The sequence below is a fragment of the Siphateles boraxobius genome, unplaced genomic scaffold (genome assembly GCF_051911475.1).
Source record: "Siphateles boraxobius isolate OS27281-9 unplaced genomic scaffold, OSU_SipBor_1 127, whole genome shotgun sequence".
Classification (NCBI taxonomy): domain Eukaryota; kingdom Metazoa; phylum Chordata; class Actinopteri; order Cypriniformes; family Leuciscidae; genus Siphateles; species Siphateles boraxobius.
In genome coordinates this window covers 680001-690000 of record NW_027508730.1, presented here as the reverse complement: position 1 = coordinate 690000, position 10000 = coordinate 680001, and the positions used below count along the sequence as shown (strand labels likewise).

Below are 10000 nucleotides of genomic sequence, written 5' to 3'. Positions count from 1 at the left end.
ATTAAATGATCTGATTACAGTCACTGATTACAGTCACTGATTACAGTCTCTGATTACAGTCTGATTACAGTCTCTGATTATAGTCTGATTACAGTCTCTGATTATAGTCTGATTACAGTCTCTGATTACATTCTCTGATTATAGTCTGATTACAGTCTCTGATTATAGTCTCTGATTACAGTCTCTGATTACAGTTTGATTATATTCTGATTACAGTCTGATTAATGTCTCTGATTACAGTCTGATTAATGTCTCTGATTACAGTCTCTGATTACAGATTGATTATAGTCTGATTACAGTCTGATTAATGTCTCTGATTACAGTCTTTGATTACAGTCTCTGATTACAGATTGATTATAGTCTGATTTCAGTCTCTGATTAAAGTCTGATTAGAGTCTAATTACAGTCTCTGATTACAGTCTCTGATTACAGGCTGATTATAGTCTGATTACTGTCTGATTAGAGTCTCTGATTACAGTCTCTGTACTGCGCTCAGGTCAGACACACACACACGCCGGACTGCAGCCGGACTCCAGCCGGACTCCAGCCGGAGTAACACCAGATCTTTAACAGCAGCTTTAAATCTCAGATCGATTAAACCTAAATAGCAATATTAAAAAAAGCTAATAAAATGACAAAAGCACAATTTAGCAAAAATTAACATGAAAATTTAAAATAATAAACCAAAAGCTAATTGTAATTATGAATGTGGATAAAACTATAATAAAGCAGAGGCTTAGTCTTTGGTAAGTCAGTGCTGATAATCATGCTTGTTTTGGCAGGTTTTCTTCAAAGCCAAGTCGAAGTTCTCTCCTCACCTCCAGAAATACAAGTGAGTTCTTACACTGATATTATCATCTGTCCTCATCATCCTCATCCTCATCATCCTTATGCCTCCTCTGGTCCGCAGGTTTCCTCTGTACCTGCTGTTTGTGGGCGTAAGTCTGCTGTTCCTGCTGGTCAATCTGACGTGTGCTCTGCTGGTGAAGACGAGCGTTGCGCCGGTAAAGACTATCGTCCTGGTGCGCGTGACCATCAATGACTCGCTCTTCATCCTCTGTGCTGTCTCGCTTTCCGTCTGCCTCTACAAGGTGGCCAAGATGTCCCTCGCCAGCATCTACCTGGAGTCCAAGGTAAGAGGCACACCTGATCTTCAGCTTCAATCGCAGTCTGATTACAGTCTCTGATTAGTCTCTGATTATAGTCTGATTACAGTCTCTGATTACAGTCTCTGATTAGAGTCTGATTAGTCTCTGATTATAGTCTGATTACAGTCTCTGATTACAGTCTCTGATTATAGTCTGATTACAGTCTCTGATTACAGACTCTGATTATAGTCTGATTACAGTCTCTGATTACAGCCTGATTACAGTTTCTGATTACAGTCTGATTACAGTCTGATTACAGTCTCTGATTACAGTCTGATTACAGTCTCTGATTAGAGTCTCTGATTATAGTCTGATTACAGTCTCTGATTATAGTCTGATTACAGTCTCTGATTAGTCTCTGATTACAGTCTGATTACAGTCTCTGATTACAGTCTTTGATTATAGTCTGATTACAGTCTCTGATTATAGTCTGATTAGAGTCTCTGATTACAGTCTGATTACAGTCTCTGATTAGTCTCTGATTACAGTCTGATTACAGTCTCTGATTACAGTCTTTGATTATAGTCTGATTACAGTCTCTGATTATAGTCTGATTACAGTCTTTGATTATAGTCTGATTAGAGTCTCTGATTACAGTCTGATTACAGTCTCTGATTAGTCTCTGATTACAGTCTGATTACAGTCTCTGATTACAGTCTTTGATTATAGTCTGATTACAGTCTCTGATTATAGTCTGATTACAGTCTCTGATTATAGTCTGATTACAGTCTGATTACAGTCTCTGATTACAGTCTGATTACAGTCTTTGATTATAGTCTGATTAGTCTCTGATTATAGTCTGATTAGTCTTTGATTATAGTCTGATTACAGTCTCTGATTACAGTCTCAGATTACAGTCTCTGATTAAGTCTGATTACAGTCTCTGATTAAGTCTGATTACAGTCTCTGATTATAGTGTCTGATTATAGTATGATTACAGTCTGATTACAGTCTCTGATTACAGTCTGATTACAGTCTCTGATTATAGTCTCTGATTATAGTATGATTACAGTCTGATTACAGTCTCTGATTATAGTCTGATTACAGTCTGATTAGTCTCTGATTACAGTCTCTGATTACAGTCTTTGATTATAATCTGATTACAGTCTCTAATTACAGTCTGATTACAGTCTCTGATTATAGTCTCTGATTATAGTATGATTACAGTCTGATTACAGTCTCTGATTACAGTCTGATTACAGTCTCTGATTATAGTCTCTGATTATAGTATGATTACAGTCTGATTACAGTCTGATTACAGTATCTGATTATAGTCTGATTACAGTCTGATTAGTCTCTGATTACAGTCTGATTACAGTCTCTGATTACAGTCTTTGATTATAGTCTGATTACAGTCTCTGATTACAGTCTCTGATTATAGTCTGATTACAGTCTGATTACAGTCTCTGATTACAGTCTCTGATTATAGTCTGATTACAGTCTCTGATTATAGTCTGATTACAGTCTCTGATTACAGTCTCTGATTATAGTCTGATTACAGTCTCTGATTATAGTCTCTGATTGTAGTCTGATTACAGTCTCTGATTATAGTCTCTGATTATAGTCTGATTACAGCCTCTGATTATAGTCTGATTACAGTCTCTGATTATAGTCTCTGATTGTAGTCTCTGATTGTAGTCTGATTACAGTCTCTGATTATAGTCTCTGATTATAGTCTGATTACAGCCTCTGATTATAGTCTGATTACAGTCTCTGATTATAGTCTGATTACAGTCTCTGATTATAGTCTCTGATTGTAGTCTGATTACAGTCTCTGATTATAGTCTCTGATTATAGTCTGATTACAGTCTCTGATTATAGTCTGATTACAGCCTCTGATTACATTCTCTGATTGTAGTCTGATTACAGTCTCTGATTATAGTCTCTGATTACAGTCTGATTACAGTCTCTGATTATAGTCTGATTACAGTCTCTGATTACATTCTCTGATTATAGTCTGATTACAGTCTCTGATTATAGTCTGATTACAGTCTCTGATTACAGTCTCTGATTATAGTCTGATTACAGTCTCTGATTGTAGTCTGATTACAGTCTCAGATTATAGTCTGATTACAGTCTCAGATTACAGTCTCTGATTATAGTCTGATTACAGTCTCAGATTAGAGTCTCTGATTATAGTCTGATTACAGTCTCAGATTACAGTCTCTGATTATAGTCTGATTACAGTCCCTGATTACAGTCTCTGATTATAGTCTGATTACAGTCTCTGATTACATTCTCTGATTATAGTCTGATTACAGTCTCTGATTATAGTCTCTGATTACAGTCTCTGATTATAGTCTGATTACAGTCTCTGATTATAGTCTGATTACAGTCTCTGATTACAGTCTCTGATTATAGTCTGATTACAGTCTCTGATTACAGTCTGATTACAGTCTGATTACAGTCTCTGATTATAGTCTGATTACAGTCTCAGATTAAAGTCTCTGATTATAGTCTGATTACAGTCTCAGATTACAGTCTGATTACAGTCTCTGATTACAGTCTCTGATTACAGTCTCTGATTATAGTCTGATTACAGTCTCTGATTATAGTCTGATTACAGTCTCTGATTACAGTCTGATTACAGTCTCTGGTTATAGTCTGATTACAGTCTCAGATTAAAGTCTCTGATTATAGTCAGATTACAGTCTCTGATTATAGTCTGATTACAGTCTGATTACAGTCTCTGATTACATTCTCTGATTATAGTCTGATTACAGTCTCTGATTATAGTCTCTGATTACAGTCTCTGATTATAGTCTGATTACAGTCTCAGATTATAGTCTGATTACAGTCTCTGATTATAGTCTGATTACAGTCTCTGATTACAGTCTCAGATTATAGTCTGATTACAGTCTCTGATTATAGTCTGATTACAGTCTCTGATTACAGTCTCTGATTACAGTCTCTGATTATAGTCTGATTACAGTCTTTGATTACAGTCTCTGATTACAGTCTCAGATAACAGTCTCTGATTATAGTCTGATTACAGTCTCTGACATAAATAAATGAAAGGATTGGTGTTTTTCCTGTGTTCCAGGGCACGTCGGTGTGTCAGGTGACCCTGATCGGCCTCACGGTCATCCTCCTGTACGCGTCGCGGGCTTGTTATAATCTACTGGTTTTGGCTCTCACCGACATCCAGACCATAAACTCGTTCGACTACGACTGGTACAACGTGTCGGATCAGGTGGGTGCCGGTCACACGTGTTCAGGACAGTGTTGGGGAAAGTTACTTTGAAAAGTAATGCATTACAATATTGCGTTACTCCCTTTAAAAGTAATTAATTGCATTACTTAGTTACTTAAAAAAAAATGCGTTGGTTACCTTATTTTTGTGTTACTTTTTCTCACTTGGGCTGGCCTTGTTTTCTTTCTTTTTTTTATAACAAAAACAGGCAAATGTATTTTTTGGCAAATGTAAAGGCCATTTCACACCAAAATTGAAATAATAAGGCTGAAGGAAATGCAAATTCACGCATGTACAGTAGAGGGCACAGAATAAACTAATGAATCATGAAAGATCATCAGGCAGGTATATTGGTCAATAAAATGAGATTAAATGCATAAATATTATTTAATTATGCAGGTTTGCGTAGTATTCGGATTTTCCATTTCACTGTTTTTATTCATTTTGAGGAAAACTGATACTTTTTTTGCAAGTTAGATGACTAAATGCTCACATTTAGTCAAGAACTACAGTAACCATCATGTTTACACACACACACACACACACACACACACACACACACACACACACACACACACACACACACACACACACACACACACACACACACACACACACACACACACACACACACACACACACACACCGTCTCAACATGAGGACATAAGAGCTGCCAGTCAATAAATGGGAAAACAGTAACTTGCATTACTTATTTGAAAAAGTAACTCAGATATTGTGTTGTAAATTTTAAAAGTAATGTTACTTTACTAGTTACTTGAAAAAAGTAACCGGATTACATAAGTTGGGTTACTTGTAATGAGTTACTCTCGACACTGGTTCAGACTGAGGTCGAGCAGCTGTTTCCGTGTGTCCGCAGGCGGATCTGCGCTCCAGTCTGGGCGATGCCGGCTTCGTGGTGTTCGGACTGGTTCTGTTCGTCTGGGAGCTTCTGCCCACAGCTCTGGTGGTGTTCTTCTTCCGGGTCCGCAGACCGGCACAGGAGCGGGTGAGCCGACACCAGGACACCAGCACGACTCGTCCTCACCGGATCTGATTCTGATTCTATTGTGATCTGTTGCTTCCAGAGCGGCTCTGCCATTCCCAGCCACGTCTTCTCCAACAGGCCGTACTTCTTCGACAATCCCAGACGCTACGACAGCGACGACGACCTCGCCTGGGCGTCGCAGCCGGTGACCAGCTCAACCAGGTGATCACAAGATCAGCTCAACACACTCCGCTGAAGCAGAACTTAGAAATGTTGCCTTGAAATTAACAAGAACTACTAAAATGAAAAAAAAAATGAAAAAAAATGAAAAATGAAAAAAAAAACAAGACTTAAGATAGGGAAATATATATATACATATGTATATTACAAAAGTTAATTCAATCATAAAAATGTCAATTCAAATAAATAATTATAAAATCATAATAACAACAGTTACTAAAGCAGATTAAATATTTCAGTTGTTTTCCTGCATGTCATAAAAACAACATTAGAGAAGCACATTTTTCATACCACTCACTATTTTGATACAATAAAAGGAAATTATTTTTCAGAATCTTTTGATATTTTATTAAATTTGATTTCTGATTAGCCTGGTTTTACTGTGGTAACAAATTAAAAAAAAAAATTAGACAAAATTTGATGCTGACTGTCTGAGAAGTTGCTTTTATTATAATAAATACATAAAAACCTTACTAAAAATTTGATCAAAAAAATGTCAAAATAAACATAAAATAAAAAATCTTAATAAAGATCAAATATTTAATTTCTCTATCCATGTCATTTAACCGACATCAGCAAACCATTTTTTAATATAAAATTATACAAATTAATATGGGCCTGAACCTTTCAGACATCATATATATACGACTCCATATTTATTGAAGTAACAAAAAAAAACTACAGTATATATATGTGTGTGTGTGTGTGTGTGTGTGTATCTATATATAAGCATGTGATACGCATGATTGAGGAAGCCTGGATGATCCGAGTTTCTCTCTGTCCAGTTTGTCGACGGACTGGAGTAGCAACAGTTTCCTGGTCCATCTGGGAGGAGACCAGCGGTCGCCCGTGGCAACAGCAGCACTCAACCGCTAGCGTTTCCGCCGACGCTACAGTCGTACAGCTCTGTAAATCTGATACGCACCGCACTTTAAACCACTGACATCATCCACACACACTCACACACACGAGCCGCCGGAAGCTCAATACGTCAGTGCCACGACGCACTAAGTGCGAGTTACCATGGCAACTGACTCCAGAGTAATGCATGTCACCATGGCAACCACGGTCAGAGTAACAAAGGTTCTAAACGAGGCTGTGTTCAGGATGGAGCATCGACACACTGCGCACTAGATTCCAGTAGTACACTATTTATACAGCGCTTTTAATAATATAGACCGTTTCAAAACAGCTTTACAGTGATAATAGGAGATTGATGATGTGACGTCTTTATAGAGCAGCTTCTCGTCTCTTCAGTCTCTTCGGAGACACTCAAAGCTTGCTTCACTAGTTCTTTGGTCACTGGAAATGGCCATGTATTGTGCATTGCATTGTGGGATACGGTAACCCAATGCATATTGCACAATAGAACAAATGCATTGGTGAAAATCCTGGCGTTCTGAAAACACACACACACACACTGTAGAAACAGCGAGTGTGTTAATACACACATTCTGAACACGGCCTGTGCTGTTTGACGGTGTTCATTCACACAACAACACAACACAATCGCTCTACTTTGTGATGCTGATAGATGAATCATGATTAGGCTGATGAAATAATGTGTGTAAGGCATGAATTTCTGTTACCGGTTATCTTATGTTATCTGCTGAAAACAGTAGTGAGACTGAAGCACACTTAAAAACAACACTCATGTCTTATGAGAAACAATATATTTCACTGGTCATGTGGAGATTGGGATTCTCATTTGATGGTTTGTAATGAGAATGTTTCGTCATCATCCACAAAAAATAAACTGTCTGTTGAAAAAAAGACTTCTTACTAACGAGAGGACAAACACTGAACACAAAGAACGACAAAATCTGAGGCAACCAGATCAATTTATTCCCGTTTAAATAAATATTCCTGACACAAACACACAATACAGAAGCAACTTAATCTTGGTTTAATCACAGCATGAAAATGTTCAAATCAAGTCAGAAAGGCAGAGTTTCACGATAAGAGAAATTTACAGTATTAAACTGTCATTCAGAAATATTAAGGCAGACAAGTGGAACACACACGTTCTGGAGCCGCTGAAAGCATGCAGCGCTCGACACACACTCTCACACACACACACACGCACACACACACTCATAGCTGCTCTACATGTAATCTTCCATCAGTGAACACTAAATGATTCCTCCAGAATACGTCCATGAGAGGCTGAACTTCCAGACTGAGAAGTGAAGCGCAGAGACTCGGCTCAGACTCGTTCAGGATCTAAAGCTGCGGCTAAGACTCGGCTCAGACTCGTTCAGGATCTAAAGCTTCGGCTAAGACTCGGCTCAGACTCGTTCAGGATCTAAAGCTACGGCTAAGACTCGGCTCAGACTCGTTCAGGATCTAAAGCTTCGGCTCAGACTCGTTCAGGATCTAAAGCTGCGGCTAAGACTCGGCTCAGACTCGTTCAGGATCTAAAGCTGCGGCTCAGACTCGGCTGAGATTTGGCCAGGATCTAAAGCTTCGGCTCAGACTCGGCTGAGATTTGGCCAGGATCTAAAGCTTCGGCTCAGACTCGGCTGAGATTTGGCCAGGATCTAAAGCTTCGGCTCAGACTCGGCTGAGATTTGGCCAGGATCTAAAGCTTCGGCTCAGACTCGGCTGAGATTTGGCCAGGATCTAAAGCTTCGGCTCAGACTCGGCTGAGACTCGGCCAGGATCTAAAGCTGCGGCTAAGACTTGGTTGAGACTCATTCAGGATCTAAAGCTTCGGCTCAGACTCGGCTGAGATTTGGCCAGGATCTAAAGCTTCGGCTCAGACTCGGCTGAAACTCGGCCAGGATCTAAAGCTGCGGCTAAGACTTGGTTGAGACTCATTCAGGATCTAAAGCTTCGGCTCAGACTCGGCTGAGATTTGGCCAGGATCTAAAGCTGTGGCTAAGACTCGGTTGAGACTCATTCAGGATCTACAGCTTCGGCTCAGACTCGTTCAGGATCTAAAGCTGCGGCTAAGACTCGGCTCAGACTCGTTCAGGATCTAAAGCTGCGGCTCAGACTCGGCTGAGATTTGGCCAGGATCTAAAGCTTCGGCTCAGACTCGGCTGAGATTTGGCCAGGATCTAAAGCTTCGGCTCAGACTCGGCTGAGATTTGGCCAGGATCTAAAGCTTCGGCTCAGACTCGGCTGAGATTTGGCCAGGATCTAAAGCTTCGGCTCAGACTCGGCTGAGACTCGGCCAGGATCTAAAGCTGCGGCTAGACTTGGTTGAGACTCATTCAGGATCTAAAGCTTCGGCTCAGACTAGGCTGAGATTTGGCCAGGATCTATAGCTTCGGCTCAGACTCGGCTGAGACTCGGCCAGGATCTAAAGCTGCGGCTAAGACTTGGTTGAGACTCATTCAGGATCTAAAGCTTCGGCTCAGACTCGGCTGAGATTTGGCCAGGATCTAAAGCTGCGGCTAAGACTCGGTTGAGACTCATTCAGGATCTAAAGCTTCAGCTCAGACTCGTGTATCTTGTGCTTCAGGATCTAAAGTTGCTGTTCATCTCAAAACACACACATAATCTATATTTATCTCTGACAGAAGAGCAGCAGCTTCAAGTGTTCAGAGAGGTGTGTGTGTGTGAGGGAGTGACTATGTGAGTGAGTGTGTGAGTGAGTGTGTGAGTAAGTGTTTGAGTGTGTGAGTGAGTGTGTGTGAGTGAGTGAGTGTGAGTGAGTGAGTGAGTGTGTGTGTGTGTGTGTGTGTGTGTGTGTGAAGACGACGCTGAAACACTGACTACACCGAGATCTTAATAAACTATAAATATAATCCTGTAGAACTACATCTGAGTCGATCTCACCTTGAAACAGCTCATATTGCACTGCAAAAAAACATTTTATAATTAGTGATAATTACAAAAATATAATTTGCTTTTTTGCTTTTCAATTTTGGGCTGGAATATACTTCTTGACAGCTTTCACCCATCTAATAAAATGATGATGATTTTGCTTTCTTCTGTCTGGATGAATCTGGACTCAATGGAGGAACATTATTGCTTGTTAACAGTTGCTTATATGTGTAACAATAAGCTACATTTTCTTCTTTAAAGCTTATAAAATTAATTTCTAAGGTCCTATAAACAAAGATGAGGAATGTTTTTACAAGACGCAAATATTCATGGAAAAATCCCCACAAAAAGTCAAGAATGTGTTTTCAGGTCATATTTCACCTCAAAATCAACAGCACATAAAACATGCTTATATATATACACATATACACTACCAGTCAAGAGTTTTGATTCGGTATGATTTTAAATGGTTTTAAAATAATTCTCTTCTGCTCACCAAGGCTGTGTTTATTTTATTAAAAATACAAAAATAAAAACAGTAGCATTGTGAGATATTATTATAATGTAAATCAGCTGTTTTCTATGTGAATATATAGTAAAGTGTAATTTATTCCTGTGATCAAAGCTGAATTTTCAGCATCATTACTCCAGTCTTCAGTG

At 39.2% G+C, this 10000-nt stretch overlaps 2 protein-coding genes across 4 annotated transcripts in view; one reads left to right on the top strand and one right to left on the bottom strand.

Moving 5' to 3' along the window:
• gpr137bb (G protein-coupled receptor 137Bb) overlaps positions 1-7394 on the top strand; it is a 10247-nt gene extending 2853 nt beyond the window's left edge. The window contains exons 3-8 of one of the 2 annotated variants that reach the window (XM_077225174.1): positions 783-832; positions 911-1133; positions 4192-4341; positions 5219-5347; positions 5427-5548; positions 6352-7394. In XM_077225174.1, the coding sequence (XP_077081289.1) occupies positions 783-832; positions 911-1133; positions 4192-4341; positions 5219-5347; positions 5427-5548; positions 6352-6442 (765 nt within the window). In that variant the 3' untranslated portion in view covers positions 6443-7394. Of the gene's footprint in view, positions 1-782; positions 833-910; positions 1134-4191; positions 4342-5183; positions 5348-5426; positions 5549-6351 lie in introns of both variants that reach the window. The other variant, XM_077225175.1, reaches the window with a different exon arrangement.
• The window catches only part of ero1b (endoplasmic reticulum oxidoreductase 1 beta), a 35204-nt gene continuing 32594 nt past the window's right edge, over positions 7391-10000 (bottom strand). For both annotated transcript variants that reach the window (XM_077225176.1, XM_077225177.1), the window contains exon 16: positions 7391-10000. This exon is cut by the window's right edge and continues 1058 nt beyond it. The gene's annotated coding sequence lies outside the window, so the exon portion shown is untranslated.